Here is a 21,263-nt window from a genome sequence, read left to right on the forward strand (position 1 = left end):
TGTGGCCAGACCGAGAGACAGAAGCGGGCACTTCGGCCAGAGAGGAGCTGCCACCAAAACAGGAAGAAGCCAGAGCAGATTTGGCAGCGACACACGACTGGGTAAACACTTTGGGGCGTTAACGGACATCAAGGGTCGCCTACATACACCGACGGAAACTGTTAAAGCGGCAGTGAAGAAATGTGACTGGCTGGTTCTGAATTGGAACTAAGAAGCATCGGAGTTGTAGTTTATTTTGAAAGCCGTGTCCTTTACTATCACCGGCCTTGTTTCCAGATGGAAAATCCCAGAAAAAAATGCCCCCACATTTTTCAATCACTCCATCAAACCCATCAGGTTTCATTCTCCTGTTGTCCTGCGCAGTGACGGTCCAAGTTCCTCTGAATGGGCATCATCCCCTTTAATGGCCTTGCACTGAACAATTTAATTGTTTTGAAAGCTCGTGAGAGAATGACCCAATTTCCTCACTTGATTTAGTGCCACAATAAACAGCTTCCTAATGAATTTGCTCCATCACCGCGGTGGGATATTTATTCTGTTAAGTATCGTCCCAGTGCAGGTTGTGTCTTCCGGGTGCCCGTTTGAGGTCGACCGTGATTCTGATGCGACTCAGACGTTTCCTCCAGTCGCCCCTCATAATTCTGCTGCACCCTTTCCAAAAACTCTCTCCAGGCTCTTTGCCAGACGGATACGTGAGATAAATTAGGAGAGTTTTGGGAAACCCTCCGTCATACAGCAGGCCCTTTCTTCTTGCAGCTGTCAGATTACAGAACAAATGCTGCTCCAATCGGATAAAATAGAAAGCACATGCAGGCATGAGTACTTGTATATACGGCAATTATTAAAATTGTTTGCAGTGTTTTTGATGTTTTAATTGATATTATTTATTCTTTTTAGATCCTGCTATAACTTGACCTTTCCCTATGCGGCACTGATGACGGTTTCTTCTTCTGTACCTTTCCAAGAGACTGGAGACTGTCTGGAGAATCGGCGCTGCACAAGAAACGAGCGAAACAAGAAAAAGCGAAAAGTTTTATATGTGCATTGTCCAGCGTGACACACGGTCTAGTGACGTGCACTTATCAAAGGTAGAGGTTCACGCTTAATGGCCTCACAGCAAGGAGCGCCACACTTATTCAAAATGGCTTTATAATGACGAGCCATTGAGCACTCAGTTGACCCCGGGGGCGACGGGTTGACTGTTGAGATGAAGGTGGAAAGGTGGACGAAAAAGTGGGACAGCGTGTGGGAGAAGGATGGCATCTCGGCCGGAACTGGCGGGGCAGCAGGGAGAGGAGATATCAAACTATGCGATTGATAAAAGTGACATTTTTTTGTAATATCTGTCCCATTTTAACTCTTTTTTTTGGAAATATGACAACACTTATGTCCCTCATCCCAACCTGGATGGACGCTAATGGAGTCTGACAGGACGCGGGTTCTCCTTGCGCACGGCAGCTTGTCCGCCCTTAGCTTGGGGGACTGACGCGCACGTCGAGCAGAGGAATAAAAGAGGAGCCGTCAGAGTGAATGCTTGTGTTTTCTAATGATGCCCCGCTGATGGTCAAAAGTGAAAGCTATTAGCGAAAGGTTCCGGCGAGGAAATGATTACACGTTTGTCTAATGGATTTTTAATTTGCCTAAATGTCACTTTATAAATGTGGCTTTCTAGGGAAGGAAAGTGGCCAGCAATACAATTAAAAGTGCAAAAAGTAAATTCCCTCACATTCTATCCACATCTTTTTTTAACGCCACTTTGACAATGTTTGACATCATGACAACTTCTAACTTGTGTGCGCCACAATGCTATAGCACTCTGCTTTAGTTATTTGTTTCCCGAAAGAATGTGCATCACTCAACAGATGTGTTTAGCAAACTCAATTGACTGTCGTGTGATCTTAGCCTGAAAAGCTCCGTTGTTTAAAGGTGTGCGCAGGCCACGGTAGTTCACTGGCAAACAACATTTGTCGCAGTTTCTTCTCCAGATCTTCAAATATTACACACTTAATGTGCGTCTCACCAGCTCACGCAAGTGTCAGCGACAACAAAACAAAGCAAACACAGAGTCCACTGGCCCGTCGCCGCTCGCAAGCTCCGTTTGTCGGCGGTGGCCAATAAATATTGACGGGAGAGTGTTGCCTCACTGCATTCATTGCAGCCGGTGATGCATTTGGCCTTGCGCTCGCACGCAGACGTGGCCCATTTTATTCCGAGCGGCACGACGGCCCGAGCGTTTGGTTCAGCCGACGCATTGGTGCAACGGCTGTCAGATGCATTAGACACCATGGAGTCTTCGTCCTTATCTGCCCATAAAAAAAGGTAAACACTTGTCCCCCGTGCTGCTCAATTTTAACAGCCTCCCATAATCCTGTAACCGGCTAAAAGCCACATTAAACGCTGCCGTTTGTTCGTCCAAATGAGGAAACCGCGCGTTCGGAGAATGAGATTAGAGACGACGAGCGGTAGGCGGAAAATTCGATTCACCCGACACGGAATCCGAAGGAAGTGACGTCCAATTCAAACTTGCGGGCCTCGTTCGCTTTATTTCCCCCCGGAGTCGACGGAGAGACAGGTCAAGAAGTGTGTGCACCGCGACCTTCCGGGAGTCAGTCAATTTGCCAGTTTATTAGAATCGTCGCGCCGGCATAATGGCTATTCCTCAAATTTGTGGCGGGTTATCAGCTTGCACGTCGCGCAAATCCGCCGGCCAGGCCGACACCGGAGACAAATGAGAGGCGTTGCACGTAACCGCTCATTTAGCGGCGGCCTCTTGGTTTATTTTTTTTCCCAGCATGACTCAGAGGGAGAGATATGAACTGTCAACACTGCAGGAGCTCAAAGAGACTCACTGATAATCGAACTGGCTTGTTTTGTTGTTGTTTTTCTGTATTCATAAACAAGGTTATTATTTACGCATCAGGATGTTGAAGAGCGGCGTAATAATCACTAGAATTTTCCCAAATTTCCTCACTGCATTTGTATAACTTGGCTTGTGACGGAGGACTCTGACTGACAGTTCCTGCGACAACAGAAGTCGGACCCTCGGGGATGGAAAAGGCAGAGCAGCGTCTTCTTTTCCAGACAGCAAAAGAAGAAACAATTTTACATAAGTATGTAATCCCAGAGGAAGAGCCTCGCAGGGTGGACTAGCAAAAACTGTTGTGCAATTAGCACTCTGTTTAAAGCCTCCTGCTAAAACACTGAGTTTCACTCCTTCTGGCTACGTCATTGTTGGACTTTCCTCACATTTACAAAGAACAAGGCTGTCACAGAGCACTGGGCAACACCTGGTTGGGGCAGGGTGGCCAGTAGGCAGGGTGAGCGCCCTTTGTGACATCACAAGCACTTCCCGAAAAAAGTGCCACAAGTGGTAGAAATTGAAGGATGGGCTTTGTCTGGGCAGGTTTTGCGCAATACGAGACCGTCGGCTGAGCGGGAAGTGGGCAACAACTCAACCTCTGTTCAATTTGCATGTTAATGTGTTAATTGAGATTCTGCCGTGATTCAGGGTGACCACATCCCGACGGCCCCTCCGTACCCTCCACCCACCGCCTCATTAAAAACAAAGCAGGCGGGGAACGCTGACCTCTCGTCAGAGCTTGTAGGCAACACCGAGGTCCTGCCACGCGCGTCGTCCGCATGCAAAGCGAGGCGCGGCGTGGGGAAGAGGACACCAGATGCGCTCGGGCTCGACTGACATGATCAGATTGTCGCCGCCGACGGATCATAGTCACCGCCAGAAAGTGGGAAAAATGCAGGGGGTGGAGAGAAAAAAAAAGCAGTATAATGGAATGCGTGCTCGACAAATGTGCAACAGCCTGCTCGCTCTGTCTGCCGTCTGACACCTCGGCTGCTCGCGCTGAATCCAAATGCTCACAGCCACTTATGTCCCTCAGCTTTTTTTTTTTTTGTTCTTTCGCTCTCGGACATGCGTCCATTTTCCGAGCGGCTCGGCTGAATTTCCTCTTTTCCGCTCGCAAAAAAACAAAAAATTGTCCGTCCACTCGCCCCCCCACACACCACCACCACCACCCTATCTGAAGCTTCCCATTAAAGTAGCTCAGAGTCCCCAGAGGGGAGAAAGCAAAGTGTGGTAAACAACAGTCAGAGGCTCAACGCTCGCACCGTGCACCGAGTTAAGCTGGCCCGGAAGGCCCGTAGACGAGAACAAGGGGATGCAAATCGGAGGAGGAAGCAAAAGAAAAAAGGAAAGAAGAATACGTGGCTCAGACTTTTACAACGACACATTCAGCACTTCGCTTCGACACTGTGCTCCATCGGGCTGCTTCGAAAGTCTCAGCAGACATCGAGCATGACTAACATTGGTAGCCGCGGTAACCAAAATAATTTATTTTGTTTTTAGGCAAGAATGTTCATGCGTCATTGAAGAAATGGCAACTTGCCATTAATTGGGGTTTTATACGACAGAGCTACTAAAATAAATCATTTAATCCAAAAAGAACAAAAAGTAGTTTGGGAAAAACAACCTTCTCTCGCGACCTGCTGACACTCTGGTCTGGAAACAAGCCCTCCCTCTCTCTGTCTTCACAGTATTTGCTGTATATCATATACATACTGTAGGTCCCTTATGAAGCGTGATATCGAGCATATAGCAAATGCAGGAAAAGGCTGGCAGCACTCGCGTCATTGTTATGGCCGCATGAGCTTTAGCTGCAGTTTCTCCCAACCGCTTTTCGGAGCTTTAAACCTTCTCCGCGCTCAGACTCCTGCTGCTTTTATGGGGAAGATCCAAAAGTGCTGTGGCAGCGTTGTGTTACCCGTCAGGTTTCAAAGCACGTGCAAAAACTACGGGGGCCCCCGCCGTGGCAGGAGGGGGTGAGGGGGAGTTGTGCAGCGGCGCTATTAATTTGTAATGGTGTCTATTTTTGTTGTGCTTCATCCTAAAATTTGAATAATTCATCGTTAACATTTGCAGTTGAAGTTTTTAGTGGCCCCTGCAGTGCTCGGTGGCCTCGCTCACGGTGCATTATTGTCCGTATAAAGATAATGTGGGAGAGTTTATTCATGCAGCTTGTCACCTGGCTTACAGCATGGAAGAACTGTCAAATCGGTCCAAATGTTTTGGCGTAGAGTCTCCAAACTCTTTGAACTGTGCCAGCAGCAGTTGAAAACGCAGCCCTGTGGAGCTCGTCAACGCGGACGGACGGCCATTTCAGTTAAAATCTCAGCGGCGTGCGAGTTTAAAATGGGCAGACGTGCATATTTAGGGAAGCCCTGCAGACTCTTATGGAAAAGTGGAGTCGCAGCAGCAGCAGAAGCAGCAGCAGAGTTTCCCCGGCACAGATCATAGACGTCGTCAGAAGATAACGGCCGTCAAAAAAACATCTCCGAGTCAGAGTCAAACACCCATTTGGGTTCCGTTTGCCCGGCAGGTCCGTCACGGCGGCGCCAGCGCTAACACCTGCTAATATGCAGCTTCCACCTGCCGCACCGTATGCTAATTGAGGCGCTGCGACAACAACACTTCAACTCCTGGTGGCGTAAACAACTCGTGAACATTTTATGCGGCGAATCGTTGGAGGCGGAGGAGTCGAACGTGACGGGCTGCGTCTGAAACATTCATAGCGTCCTCTTCCACCTCGACGAGCCCGTTTCCAGCAGCCCTTCAACTGAAGATGCAAAGAAACTCTAAAAAAAAAAAAGAAGCGCTGTGTCACGTCTCATAACTGTTCAGCTCACACTTTGGTTCTGCTTTGCACTTGTAGGATTTTATGAAGTACATCTGGATATTATTTTTGAAGTTTTTCTTTATTTACATTGTAAATAATGAATTGAATCCATCTTGTATCTTAACATTTGACACTCGTATAGCATTAGCATTGTTGACCGATTAGAAACTTTGCCAGTCCGCATTTTTTTAGGAAATTGTTTTAAGTAAAATTGAATTTTTTTGACAAGAGCCATTATTTTACGCGCACAGTTCAGATATTTCACCCCTGAACAGTAAACACGTCCACGGAAGAAGGTGCGTGGCTCAAGGCTGATGAGCCGAGCCCTCAGGAGCAGCAGCGTAAAGTACTTCCTGTGTGGCTGCAAGTGATGGTGATAGAGAGACGTTAGATAAGCGCACAGCGTTGGTGGGGAGGGCCGCACTGGTCGGGGAATGTTTTTAGCGCGTGTGTGAGAGGAAGATACGGCAAAGAAGAATGTTTGCCGCAAAGTATTCATCTTGTGGCTCCGCACAAACACACTGGCAGCACATAAATAGACTCCGGCGAGCAGCCAGATTAAGTCTAGTCCTGCTTGGTCATTACACGGTCCGATTTTTCTTTCTCTAAAAAACACGTTGCCCACCATGCGTGATATAATGAAAATGCAAATGAGCACAATTAAAAGAGAGATCAGCGGCGCAGCTATCAAGGAGGTAAATAAGTTAATTGCATTTTAATCTTTCCTGCCAGAAATCTTTGGATCCCGACTGGCCACGTGGTCACTTTGAAAGACAAGTGGGCCTAACTGATCCATCTTGAAAAGATCCCATCTGAAATCATTCTCTGGCTGTAAGTAAAGGCATTGGCCCACCAGGTGCCACTGAGGACAAAGAGGTGGTGCTACAGCGGGGTATTAGCTGTGACACAGACAGGAAGTGGATGTGAGCCTGTAAACTTAAACGTGACACTACTGCTAACGGCAGCCAGCAGTTAGCAGGAGCAATTATCAGCAATCATTCTATAATCAATTTACCAGAACATTTTCACACTGAAGGAAGAGCAATGAATGGCACAAAAAGCTTTTCTCCAATGCAACTGTTCGGCTTTGAATTTGTTTTTTTTTTTGTTTGTATTTTTATGTTGTATTTTAAGAGTGTTCATTGATTCAGCTTTGACTGTTTAATTTTCCCTTGAGCACTTCATTACTCCTTTTTTGAAAAATGCCACACAAATGAAGTTACGATTAAACCTTATTAAACAAAGTTATTACAGACCGATTTTGCTCCCCAACAGAGGCTCATCCGGCCGCTTACAAGCTCACAGTCATAAAGTGAAGCTTTTGGGGTGGCGAGCTGAATGGTGCAGTGGTCAGTGTTGCAGCCAATCACTGCGTCCTGCCTCCATTTCAGCTTACCAGCAGCTGATATATTAATGACCGCAGGACCGAGGCCATTTCCTTCACAGTAAAAGTAATTAGGTGCTATTGACACAGCTCCACAGCAATCAATATGAACATTTTCATATATATACACACACACACACATACATATATATATATATATATATATATATATATATATATATATATACACACACACACACACACACACACACATATATATATATATATATATATATATATATATATATATATATATATATATATATATATATATATATATATATATATATATATATATATACACCCCTCAAGGTTCTCCTTTCATGCAGAAAATAGGTTCTGTTATATTTAAAAAAGAAAACACTTTGCGCAAAAGTCATTTATTGATCTCAAATAGAATTTCCAGAGCTGTTTATTTTATTTTAATTACATATCTCACTGAAATGTTTGGGGAATGGTGATGTTTAAACATCATCAAATAAAAACGAGGGTCGCAGATGTGTTATTTCACTACCGTTTGATTAATACCTGAATTGTGGCAGGATTGTTCATCCAAGGACACAGTTTTCAAAGGCCCAACCGTTTCTCAGTCAAGGCAAACACAGTGTTGCCACATCAAATGGACGTTCAACAATAAAAGGCCATTAAATACGTTTGCAAAATCTTTCACTACCAGACGGAAAGTGAGGTCCCATTTCACAGATGAGGTCGTTTAAGAACTCCCCATGACAGAAACAGTTATATCATTTCTGCGGTCATTGTCTGGCCCCGAGATGATTGTATGTTTTCCTTTTGAAATGAAAATCTCTTTAGGCTTATTGCACTCCAGGTAAAAAGAAGCTTGCCGAAGGTGGTGCCTCTTCAACTCGATAGGAGCCACTTTCGGAACAGGGAACACATGAAAAGGTTCTACAAAAAGAAAACTGACACAAACTGAGTCGTGAAGAGATACGAGCTCCCGATTTCCCTTTCAATGGAAGAAAAACCCTCCAAAAGTTCTTGCACCGTCTCTTTTTTCTTTTTCTTTTTTTACTATCAAGCAAACCAAACACCAGCTAAGAAACACAACTGAGGAAAACAAGAAATCTCTGTTGTGTTTTCCTTCAGTAACTCTGAGGCTGCTAAACCCACACCGAGACTAAACAACACAACACAACAGTTGCAACACACATCCCAGCAAGTCTGCTGTCAGTCAGCACACTTTCAAATCTTGATGTGCAAACTTTGAGCGTTGCAAGGTTTCCTGACGACTCGTGTTTTGACTCTTAAAATGTTGCTCATCCGTCTTGGCCAACTCCAATGGAAAAGGTATTGGGAAATACACGTGGATGCTTTTGCAAAGCTCCAGCAGCGTTTCAACATAAAGAATACATTAGAAAAAGAGAGACACATGAGAGCAACTCCAGCATTCTAAGTCCAAAACGCTCGTCATGCATTGGTGACACCTCGCCAAGGTCCCTCGCGCTCTCATTGGAGTGTTGCTCTGCAGGAGCTGGCAACACGCTACAGAGATTTAGCACACTGGCAATACCTTGCAGGCACGAGGGATGCATCTGTGAAGCTGGCGTCTTTGAACAGTTCACACACGTCACCGCTCCAGCGCTGACTTGCAAGAGCTGAGGCCCATTTCCCTCTGATCTGGGACTTTTGTTGTCGGGGAGCTCATTAAACCCACCGCAGACTTGGGGAAAAAAAACAAATCAGGGCCACAGTGGCGGTAGTTTCAACTCGACATGTTAGACATTTGGGGACGAATGTCAACCGGTTCAGGCCAGTTTAGCTGATTTTGATTGGTCCACCTCTTTTCTATCGCCCTCTCAGGCTTGTCGTGACACTGCAGCCGATCTGAGTTACATCCTGGACCAGTGGCCAGAAAGTGCACCCAACACCTCTTGATCGTGAGCCGAGAGGACGAACCACTGCACTCACAGCCAAAAATGTTTTTTTTTTAAATACACAAAAGAGGTCACTTTAACTTCCAACACAATACACGGTTGGAGGCTGAAAAAGCATTTTACACAACTTGCATGGGAGGCATCCTCTACATCGACACGCTTGATGAGATTGAGAGAGAGAGAGAGAAAAAAAAAGAAAAACCTAAAAGAACCTATTAATAAAATGCTCATCTTGGCTGGGAGCAGAAACCATCCCTCAAAATAATGTCCCGCTCTGTGATCACTGCGCTGACCTTCAGACGGATATAAGGACTCCCATCGCCGGGCCTTCATCATTATCCACTGCAAGCACCGGCGCAGATCACTTAGAATTATTGATGAATCTCCATTACATCCGTCTCACTCCATTAAATTCTACATATTCACATAATGGTTTGCCCAAAAATTACGGGTATCAACATCCTGGGACTCATTTATACCCAAAAGATGAGGGTCCATGTTGAAACTGTTGATCTTGCTAAGATTCCTCTGGCAAATACTAATGAATGTACACTTTAAAAAAAAGAAAAAACTAAAAAGGTTGAATTTACATCCTTTGACCTTTTTCAAAGCAAATGGTGACAACTGGATTACTAGAGGATGTTTTATTTGCCTGGAGTAAGGAGAAGGTACTACAACAGAACTCTGGTGAGGTCTTGTGTTGCATCCTGCCACTGCATTTTGTTTGCAAATGCAGTGTTACTGTCACATTGCACCTCGGTCGTCCACTCTCTGAGTCCAACCAGACTCCCGCAGAGGTCAACCCGGCGCTAAAAGTCCACTTTCCACCTCGGCTAGGCTGCTGGCAAAGCAGCCTCAAAGCCTTTCGAGTGTGCATGAAGTCGTAAAAGGTATGCTTTTGTGTAACTGGGATTCAATATTTATTCAATTAAAAAAAATGTAACAAGTTGCAATACTGTTTTCATTTCAAAGGATAAACAAAAGAGCATTCAATATCTCATTTATTTTAAAAGGTGGCTCTTGAAACTGCTAAATTGCGCACCTTCCCATTCATGATTTATGCGGAAATACGTTTCTTTGTACTTTAATTGAGGCAGCGAAGGCTGTCAAACACTTCCACAGCCTTTTTTTGTCCTAAAGAGCAGAGCTGTGTGTCGCACTCGGAAGATACATTCAATTAAACTGGCATTTAAAGTAAGACGTTTTCCTGACGATGATTTGTCACAGACTGGTGGTTGTTAGAACTTCACAATCACGTTGACGCTGTTCGGCTCGTTGGCGTTCGCGGCCGGTGGAGCAGCACCTTTAATGAAGCGGCGACTTGCACCTGGGAGACCAGGTGAGAGGAGTTAACGAGCAGTAAAGTGAGGAGCTGCAAGTTTTAACAAAAAAACAAAAAAAAAAATGCAGATCCTATTTAGGGCTGTAACAACTCTGGTGGGATTTTTTTTATTCAGTTATTTTATAAGGGGTATGAAAAAATAAAATTGGCACACCCAGGGCAATTAATTGGCTGGTAGTGATACTTAACTTGTTGATCAGGAGTTTCTGTCCTATTACCTATGAAGCTGGGTCAGGGTTGCACTCTGCCAGGCGAGTTGAGGCAATGACCGTGGAAAATAAACAGCACATTCTTTGTATTGGCTAAAATATCAGCGGTTTTGGAGCCATCGCCAGGGGTTCAAAGCCAAGGAGAAGATGAGGTCACATTATTTAATGATGTCAATCCTTTTTTCTCCACCCCCCCACAAAAAAATAATCCATCCTTAATTTCTCTCTTTTCTAACAATGAGCTCTACGTGAAGTTGCAATCCATAAAACCTCCAAATCTGCATGCAGGACAGGACAGAGCATTAGTGAGAATTACCTGAGAATTAATGATAAAAGAAAAAAAACCCTGCAAAATGTGGACTCTTGAGGGCTTTCGATTCTCATGCACCAAATAGCAAAAAAAAAACCCGACATGAGCTGCAATTTAAAGGTGAGCGGGAATACCTGCTGTGCAAACGTGACCCGATGCTCTTTGAAGTGCTGTGTGAACACGAGGAGGAGCAGCCGGCTGCCTCCCCAGAGGCGTGTGATGGAGTTGAACCCTGCACTATTTTGGCCACACACACACACAAATGTCCTATTACAGCTTTAGTGGGTCAAGGAGCATAAGTGGCCTGTAAAAGTCACCAGGACATCCTGCAGGGATTTCAAAAAGGGATGCTGGCGCCGAGCTGCGGCACAGTCACTCACATTCTGTGGCCCATTTTTAAAAAAAAGTGAGAAGAAGGAAAGACCTCACAGTGACTTGATAAAGACGTGCGAGCTGTGGCGAATCCAATTTTGGCGGAGCGGCGAAAGGTTGGATGAATCAACAGGGAGCCTTCCAGTGAGTCGGCGTACGATGCCGCGCCTCTTTGTTCGGCGGCAACGAGTTATTAAAACTGTAACCTCGGCCCGGGGGAGGCGGGGGACTGTGTAATTTAAGAATTAATATACAATTTAGAGCTCAGTGTTTGCAGCCTCTGAATTATTCAAATGCACTTCTGCGACGAGCCAGGGTCTGGCGGAGGCGGAGGATGGGGGGTGGTGGTGGTGGTAGTGGTGGTGGTGGTGGGGGGGTGGAGGTTTGGGGGGGTGGCGGTGAGTGTGGGGGGGGTTCTGGGAGGCAGCTGCTGTGCATACAAATTAACATATTATGTCAGTATATGAAAGGATGGGAGACGACAGATTAGAGGAACATAAACACTGGTGCCAGGCAACAAAACAAGATGTTTGTTCCAGCGCAGAGGTCAGGCCCACCAAGGCTGAGGCAGCCTAATGGGAAAGGGTGCGGCGGGTTCGATTTCTTATTTAGGGCCGATATTAAAGTCCGCCTGCGGGGAAATGTGGATTCACAACTGACAAACACCGACATGACTGAGCTCATGCTATTTATTCTGGCTGGCTGATATTTATTCACCCATACAACGGAGAAGAATATAATAAAAACAATAATAACAATAACAACAACAATAATAATAATAACAAGCGGAAAAGCACTAAAAAAAAAAAAGCTGCAGATTCGCTGTTTGGTATCCTGGTTCAGTCGTGTGTCTCCTCGGTGGATGTTGCAGATGGTGGATATGGCGAAAAGTCTGTGATTCTCAGCTGAATCTGTGGAGATTGTCACTGGCTGCTAAATGATAATCTACTTCATCAGTTTCAGCTTCCCGGATGTCTTGTTGTCAGAGAACTTGACAAGCAAAAGCTGCAGAAATTCCTTTGTACCAGACTTTAGATATTATTTAGCTGTGTTCAACCTGTCGTTTCTACCCTCTTTTTAAACTTTAGATTATCATAATCATTTTATCTGCCCCTCGCATAACATTTGTATACGTTTATTTTCTAGTGATTTTATCTCCCCGCAGTGCATTATCTCAAATATGTATATAGTTTTATTGCAATCACTGTCATCATCATTGTGATTAAGATTTTTAGTGTTTGATTGGGTCTCTGTGAAATCCAAAGTCCATATTTACAAACAGTATCCCAGGTTTGTTGATGCACCCACAACCGGAACCGTTTGTTCCCACCCCCGTCCCGCCCCCATCCCCACGGGTGCCAATAAACAGACCCGGAACCTTCAGTTGGTTACCGCGCCGTAGAGTTGTAGGTGTAGAGCCCGTCACCCGCTGCTCTTCATCAAAGAGCCGCGGCTGCACCGTACTCTTCTAATACTTCCCGCCGTGCCTCAAAGGCGGTAAGAAGAAAAAAGGAAATATTGTGTGCAGAACCAAAGTTGGGGAAGAGACAGGTGCCTCGCTTTGCATGTGCTCTGCGGTCTCCGCTTACTAGCGTACTGGCAGCAGCGGGGGTGCAATTCGTCAGAGTCAGCTGTGGTTTTAGTTTGCATGGGGTTGGCGCTCAATAGCCGCTTGTCAGCAGAGAACGTTTAACCAAGCTAAACCCTTGCTGACCGGTCAGAAATTGCACTGTGTGTTAAACACAGCACTCAGCAAAAAAATACATACACATTTAGACACGTGATATACTTTTCTTCTCCTGATGCAGTTTGTCACTGCTGTAGCCAGTTTGCTGCTCTGGTTGCCAAATTGGAATACGACCAGCCACCACTTATTTCATAAAGCAGACAAATGGATGGTTGGGGCTTAAAACTTATCACTGGCAGATACGGACGTGGAGGGAACCTTCTGTCTGTACTTTACACTCAGTTCTTGGATTTTGTTTTTACTGCATGCACTTTAGAAAGTCATGGGTATTTACATGGCATTACCAACTGAGAACACCGGGAGCAGTGTGAGCAAAAGCTCAGGTAAATTTTGGAAAATGTCGTAATATTGGGAAACAACCACACATTTCTACTTATTCTGATTTGTCAATATATCAGCAAACATCACATTTACTCTGACAGATACATATAGACTCACACACACGCACACACACACACACGGTCCCCACCGGTTACCCACAGTCACAGCCCCCAAAAAAAGCACTAATTTTGAAAAGGAATTAAGTGTGAGGTGGGTAAGGAGATCTAAAAACTTCCATTAGCTATTTTATGCTGCCAAATCAGTCTATTTATTACACAAAATTGCATTTCAGTGGCAGCCCAAGGACTTGCCGCAGCCCGCAAAACCAGACTGCGATAGCGCGGCACACACTCACTTTGGCATTCCAATTACAGAGCATCCTGGAAAACTGCTGGCATTTTTCTCTCTTTGTCTCCTCGGTGTTGACAGCACACTCAGAGTTTACGCAGCAATGCGCTCCCTCCATCGATATAGATGGACATATTTTTTTGTTTTCTCCTTTACACTTAATGCGTGTGGACGTAATATCCACCCATTCGTTTTCTTTACTGCCCGGCTAGCGGACGGTTGCGGCGCTCATCAGGTGAAAGATTGGGCAGAGTCTACTTCAAGGGGAACATTAGCAGTCTGTCATAGAGCAAGGAATATTACAGCCCAAGACAATTGTGCTGATTAAAAGTAGATGCCGTGCATGACCACAGCAAGACCAGATGGGGAATTCACTTTTCATTACTTTGGATTGAGAACTGTATGAAAACCAAAGCAATACTGGTCGACTTGTGGCAGATCGAATAATGACAAAATGTGAAACTTTGCCTCATGAATTGATGGAAGCAAAAATTACACAACTATGAGCTGCGCCCTCATCACTTTTGCAGATGATGACGTGATAAAAAGAAATACTGATCCTGGATTGACTCGGTGTTGAGGCCTGAGCAGCCAGTCAATCAGCAGAGGCTGAACAATACGCACAAAACACCAACTAACAATGATGACATTTTGCAGGTTGCCTTACATTTTTTATAACTAAACCATAAACTATTCATGTGGGATAAATAGATGCAGTGTGTGAAGGCCTTTGCAAAAGAGTTTATGCACACAACTGGTTCACAACTCTGGTCCTCTCTGCTGAGTTCCTCTTGTATCTTCTCTGATTTTTGCTCTCCCGGACGACCCTTCGCAACGTGACCTGTGAAATTGGAGTTTTAATGCCAAATTGACCCAAATTATGTAATAACGAGAGGCCTCCTGTGTGCGTCGGGTAACGCTTGAATTATTTATGATTGCATCTCGAGTGCGCTCGCCTCCTCCGCGCTAATGGCCCACTGAAAACTAACCAATGCGAGATCCTGCTCCCCTCTCGGCTTACGGAACCCGGTGTATCAGAGTGAATGGTGGCAGACAGCTGGTGCCGCCCTTTATGCTAATGCACCCTCTACAATTACCGATTCGACCTTCCCCCAGAGAGAGCAAAAAGTGGGGAGATGTCCATTTAGCTCCCCCCTCTTTTTAACATATAGTGGCAGCCGGGTTGGGCCTTTTGGCCTGACATTGACTCTTGTTTAGAGGAGACGTCGCAGAGGTGACAGGTTGGCAGGGAGACGCCTCCGTCAGCCTGTCATCTGACACACCAAATGTGTTGATGAGGCTTCAGCTACTGCTTAAGGCGTAGGTCTTTGATAAGAGTTTAGATGTGAAGATGTAGATTTTAGGCATCTGTATTATTACTTTTTATAACGAGGCTCTAATGCCTTAAATCTACAATAATCAAAAGAACAGCGACTAAACTTAAAATGATTTGTGCATGATTGTCAACATATATTTGATATGATTTTTTTTTTCACATACTCAGTTAATATCCTTTAAGCTGTGTCAAAAACAGGAAATTACTTCTAGCTAGTAACCAGTTTTGGTCAGTTTTTTTTTCCGAATGTGGACAAAACATTAAAAGAAGAGCAAAGAGCCGCTCAGACTGGTTCAGGACCTGCTTCAGGACCGGCTTCACTCAAACACCACGGCACATTGCGGTCTGATGCTTGTTAGGTGTCGACCCTTGTGCAAATATACAGCCAACTGCTTAAATCATGGCGGACAGAAGATGTAAGGATTTTTTTATTCCTTCTTCACCCACTCAGGAGTTGGACTGGCATTTTAACAACCGGGGCTAAATTCTGTCAATAACACTTGACACAAGTAATTCAGACTCAAATAAATGTTGAGAGATGTCAATAAATAACCCAAAGACAACTTTACGACATTGTTTTGTTGGAACTGTGCATTGAACCGCCCTCGGTATCCGATGGCGTGTTGATATACGATAATAAAGTCCCAGAAAAAAGCTTTTAAACACACATTGCTAGCGGCGGCGAGACACAGTTTCTCGTCCTCCGCTGGCACTCGCACCGAGCAGCTTCCGAACTCCCTGGGGGTATTTTTTTCCTCCCACCCTCCGCGAAACTGCGTAAAACTAGCCTGCGAGATATGTGAAGTGAGAAGCGATGGAACAATAACTACTTACAGCCACCGACGCTACGGGGCGAGTGCATATTATTACGGAATGCGGCCTCCAAAGCGCAGGATCCCAAGTGAAATCTTTGTTTCAAACTCTGCGGCACGAAAGCTCGATTACCATCAGGCGGAACATAATTCCTCCACCTACACTGCAGCTGACGAAGAGCGTTGAGAATCGCAGCAGCAGCAGTGGGGGCAGGTGGATGTAAAATATGGGCCTTGTTAAAAAAAAAAAGACTTTTCATTCCTTACCTCTCATGCAGAGACTCGATTCGCACACCTGCGCTGACTATCTGGACTGCAGCGGATAAATTTTCCCTTCTTGCACACAAAGACCTGCTTCATGTCTTATTTTCTCTGAGAATTATATAAGGGTCTTCTGGCCGTTGTTGTGCTATGTTGCTCCGACCGCGCTAGTTTCCTGCATCAGACGAAGGTTGCTCCCGCCTCGTACATTTTAGATCATGGCACCCGACCTCATAAACTACCACAGCGGCGGTGAGGTTGCTGCGGTCTGAGGCAAGTGTGTAGTTTTGGAGGTCCAGATCTATTTTATCTACTTCTCCTCCAACTGAGTGAGCCTCAGTTCAACCAAATCCCATTGAAACAGCAACTTGTTGTGAGATCGCCGCGTTCCGACGCAGAGGTGAGGGTCAGAAGGCGGGAAAACATCAGCTTTCTTTCACTGGCGCATAGTGGAATGTGCAAAGTTCAGTTTACAAAGCCCCCGGGATTCAATATGGAGGCCCATTCATTTCAATGGAGTTGTTTACCAAGCACAAACACCATAAAAGTTTTTGGCTTCCGCATTTTGCAGCCGGCGCATCACTTCCCATCATGCCTCTGTACCAGGACGCATCAGCCTATCAGAACAAGCCGATGTCAAAGTGGGAATAATTTCTTTTATGGGGTTTTTATGGCCTTTATAAAATGTTTAGAAAGATTGAAAGTCCACAATTTAAAGATATACGTTAGCAAGTTTATTAAGAACTGCGTTTCAGGTCAGAGGCATCGTGTCAGCCGTTTAACAGCCATTTTTAACAGTCCAGTTTCCAGTTCTTATAATACATCCATGGTGTACGAGCTGTGTTTCAACATGCAGAGCAGGAAGTGACATCCCTTGGCAGGAAGTGACATCCCTCGACATGTGAACAACCAAGCAAAGAGGGAGCCTGAACTGTCAATTACAGAAGAGGTACCAGGAGGGACATCAGCTCGTTTGCAATATTGTCTTTTTTACTTTCCACAACTTCTCCGTGAAACAGATTATCGCATTTTACCCGTAATGTCGGTCATTTGCTCACTGAGGAGCTTCACCGGTCGCTACAAAACTGCGTCTATTGACGAAATGACACGGCACGCTGCCACTTTTAACGCTGTTGGCGCTGCTCGGCGCACCGCAGCACCGCAGCACCGCAGCCGGTGATCATTCACAGCCGTGAATCCACCTCGAACACGCTGCGTCCTCCCACCTTACGGCCGTCAAAGACTGCTGATGCTGCATTTGGCTTTTTGAAGGCGCGGTAAATCATGCAAGGGGTGGATTTTAAACCACTGTCCCGTCTGTTTTTTGCATTCAAGGAGATGGCACTGGGTGTAAGCAAGAACTAGAGGTGTTTGATTGGAATTGAAAAAAATGTCAACGCATGAATGCGTTGCTCTCTGACGATTGAACCCTGTTGAGTGCAACAAAGCGGCTGCAGGGGGAGGCTAAAGAGTGTTTAGCTTTGCATGTTTGCCAGTGAGCTCTCTTTTAATCACCCTGTTATATTATTTTTTAGTATTATTTTGATGTTGTCCTATTTAAATATAATAATAATAAATAAATTTTAAATCATCAATCCTTTACGCCGTGGGTTGTGTGGATCCCACAGCAGATGCCTTCCTTTGGCCTCTACTGCAACAACAATCCCACTCGAATGGAGCACGTTGCACAAATATATAGCGCACCACGGGAGGAAGAGGAAGAAGATGAGGAAGAGGAAGAAGAGGAAGAAGAAGAAGAGTGTACTCACCCTTTATCCTCAAGCTCTCAGGGATCCCATCCTGCTGGAACAAAAACACAGAAGACGACCGTTATAATAAACGAGATCGCAGTCACACGATCACATTAGCATTTGTGCAATTAGATGAATCATGAGAACAGCATTTTAAAAATCAAAAAAAACTAAACAGTAATCATAATCAGCTGGATTCCCAGCAGCTCTTAAAAAAAAAAAATAGATGTCCCACCACTGAATGAAAAAAAACACCGACATGAAGTCTGGGAAATATGCCCATAACCTTTCCAAAAGACATGTTTTGCTATTGAGGCTTTCTAAAAATGCCACGGTTAACACTAATATCACTTTAATGACAAACTTTTCTTTTGGCAGATTTCTTTTGATATTATAGTCATGTTCTAACCTCTTGGCTTCAAATTGTATTTTCTGTAAAACACAGCAGAGAAAATAAGATTTGTTTTTCTCCTTTATTTGAGCAAAATGGTAACACCACAAAAAAAAAAAATCATTAATTATTTAAATAAAATTCCAGGATGTTCAAAACAATACAAAGAAGAGCAAACGATATTGACCCTTTCGCTGAGTGCAGAGTGAACCAGCTGCACCATGTGGGTGCACATTGTAGGAAAATAAATAAATAAATAGATTAAAAAAATGAAGAAAAAAAAAATCCACCACACAGTTTTCTGAACTGCTGTTCTGAGTAGCTGCTGCCTTCCACGGGAAAAAAAGAGGCCATGAATATTTGATTCCTCCACAGACAAATCTGCATAGCTCATCCTCCCTGTTCCTGTACAGGAGAAGTCACTCTCCTGCTACCAGCGCTTCGCTCTGATGGAGATGATGCATTATGCAACAGGTCTCCAGTCAATAATGAACGGCGGTCCCTGACGGCCCGCTGAAAATAGACGATTACCTAATTCCTGGGCTCGCAGGCGGAGGCTGAACACTGGAGGTTCTGCTGTTTGACGGGCCCGGCGTCCCGCATCAATTAAATAATGATGTAACGTATTATTGTGCACACATTATGAATTTTTACTTAAGTATTCCAACTCAAATCCTCATTAAAATTTGATGCTGTACTATTCATATTCTCATTCTTTTATTAATCCCACACTGCGTCCTACTGCTGCTAATAAGACAGAGGGGGAAATGCCCGCATGAGCAATAACCAGCGTAACGAGCGCAAGTTTGAATGCGGTGCTGCACAGCTGCAGCTTCTTATTAAAACCGTCCAGCTGTCATAATTACGTTTACTTACTCACCACCAGCACTCATAAAAAGACAGAACTCGCCCCCATCAAGACGTTTAAGGAAATCTCACCCCTTACGTCATCTCCCACAATCTCACCAAGTCATCGTTATTTATTTGTCAGATTTTTCAAACACTGGCATTATTGCACCGGCCAAAGTAAACCGGACCCATACTCCAATTCTTTGCAGGTGAGTTTGCTTTGTAGGCAGGCCTTGTGGATCTTGTCTGGCGACCCATTCATTTCAATGGAGTTGCTCAACCAGCTCATTCGAGGAAGAAGTTTTCAGCTTCCGAGTTACTTCCACATTATGCAGGCCATAGAGCATGCACGTCATGTCACTTCCCATCATGCCTCTGTAACACACGTGATGCACCAGGATGCATCAGCCAATCAGAACGAGCAGAGACCCAGCACAGCACAAGCGCTGTGATGTCGAAACGGGAATAATTTGTTTTTTTTTTAGAAAGATCCATGATTTAAAAATCTACAGTAGAAAGATTTATTGTGAACCATGTTACAGGTTTGAGGCGTTCCGTCAGCTGTTTAGTGGATCCTTGTCTATGGGAAAATGCTTGTTGGACTGCATGGGATCTTTGGCTGCAGTACCTCAAAAAACCCACTGGCAAAAATCGTCACGCTAATATTGCCAGTTCGGTACCCAATTCTTATAATACGTCCATGGGTGGAATCCATCCACCGTTAAGCCACAGCTGTGTGTCTCACGTGGGCTGATAATGTAATAAGCGTATTGGTTCTAATGGGATCGATGTAACCAATCAGAAATCTATGTTCTTCTGAGAGGCGAGTTGTAAAAGGATTGCGAGTAGAAGACAATTTTTTTTTTTTTTTTTTAAATTGAAGGCATTTAAATTCTTATCAAATTTTTCTGTTTTATTTTGATTGTCCTTCAATAAAAGCTCAGCACTCTCTCACAGGCACTCATCATTCCTCGTCGAAAAACAACCACTTTGAGTCGCCTTGTTTGTGGAAATAAACACGTGACTTTTTACCCTGTTGAGAGGCGTTTGCAGTTCTGATTCAGATTGCAGACGAGCGAGCAGAGTGAGAGCCAGTTCACCGGCGCGAGCAGCTCCGCGAGCCGCCTCTCCGAATATCCTCGCCACGATGTTTTACAAACCGTCATTGACAAGCGACCCGGCTGAGGCCCAAATCGCTGACAACACCTGTGGCTCGGTGACATTCCCCACATCATCCACACACACACACACACACACACACACACACACACACACACACACACACACACACACACACACACACACACACACACACACACACACACACACACACACACACACACACACACACACACACACCACCCTGGCGGGGAGGTGACATTCTGAATTGCGCCGCAGGTAAGGGAGATATCAAACAGGCCTTATTTGCATGCGGCAGGCTGTGTTCACACTTCATTTGTTTGAAGAGGGTGATTTCCCACAGGACCACCGGCCGGCCCGTCGGACCGCCTGCAGGCCCGGGCGGCTCGGTTCGTCTCAGCCCCTCTGGGGACGATGGGGGGTGGGTGTTACCTTGGAGGCGCTTGGTTCACCTATCTCCCCCGCTTCTCTCCCCTACCCCCCCCCCCCCCCACCTCCAGCTCTCCCTCTCCTCAGATCTGCCGTCTCTCACTCCTCCACACCATCAACTTTCAAGTGCACTTCAGCCGCCGCGAATCGCCGCGTATTTGTACGATGGAGGGAGTGGATTACACAGTCCGGCGTCCCACCGGCGAGGCCGGATCGATCCTTGAGGACCGGTTCAGGCTGTAGCGCCAAAATAACCACCCTCCCCCGACACCCCCGCCCCGAAAGAAAAAATAAAATAAACAACCCACAGCCCACCTCCCTTGGTTCCTACTCCTGCTGCAGCCATGCAGCAACATCCTCCAGAGTACAGAATATACTTGTAATGCATATTTTATGAAGATTTACTCGAAGTGCCATTTTTTCAGGCCCCTCTAGCTGTATAAGTCGTTGGTTGAATGTTTACACAACCCAGCTTCCGGCTGTGAATGCCAATGAAATTTTTGTAAAAAAAAAAAAAAAAAGTTAAACTTTTGTTTTTCATTCGTCTCATAGTTCATAGCGTTTACTGCTCCAGGTTTTGATGTTTTTTGTTCCCACAACGTGCCAAAGGTTCGGTTGCATCCAGCAAAAACTTCACTCTCTGCAGTCGGCGCCGAGCTGCCAAGGCTGCCAGTCA

The 21,263-nt window shown here is 45.2% G+C and overlaps 1 protein-coding gene across 2 annotated transcripts in view; it reads right to left on the reverse strand.

The window, feature by feature from the left end:
• Nucleotides 1-21,263, reverse strand: part of fstl5 (follistatin-like 5) — a 155,062-nt gene that overhangs the window by 101,271 nt on the left and 32,528 nt on the right. Inside the window, exon 3 of one of the 2 annotated variants that reach the window (XM_076048217.1) lies at nt 17,797-17,827. In XM_076048217.1, the coding sequence (XP_075904332.1) occupies nt 17,797-17,827 (31 nt within the window). Of the gene's footprint in view, nt 1-17,796; nt 17,831-21,263 lie in introns of both variants that reach the window. The other variant, XM_076048216.1, reaches the window with a different exon arrangement.

Source organism: Nelusetta ayraudi, unplaced genomic scaffold (assembly GCF_046127955.1).
Source record: "Nelusetta ayraudi isolate G7.1 ecotype Tasmania unplaced genomic scaffold, CSIRO-AGI_Nayr_v1 ptg000097l, whole genome shotgun sequence".
Lineage (NCBI taxonomy): Eukaryota > Metazoa > Chordata > Actinopteri > Tetraodontiformes > Monacanthidae > Nelusetta > Nelusetta ayraudi.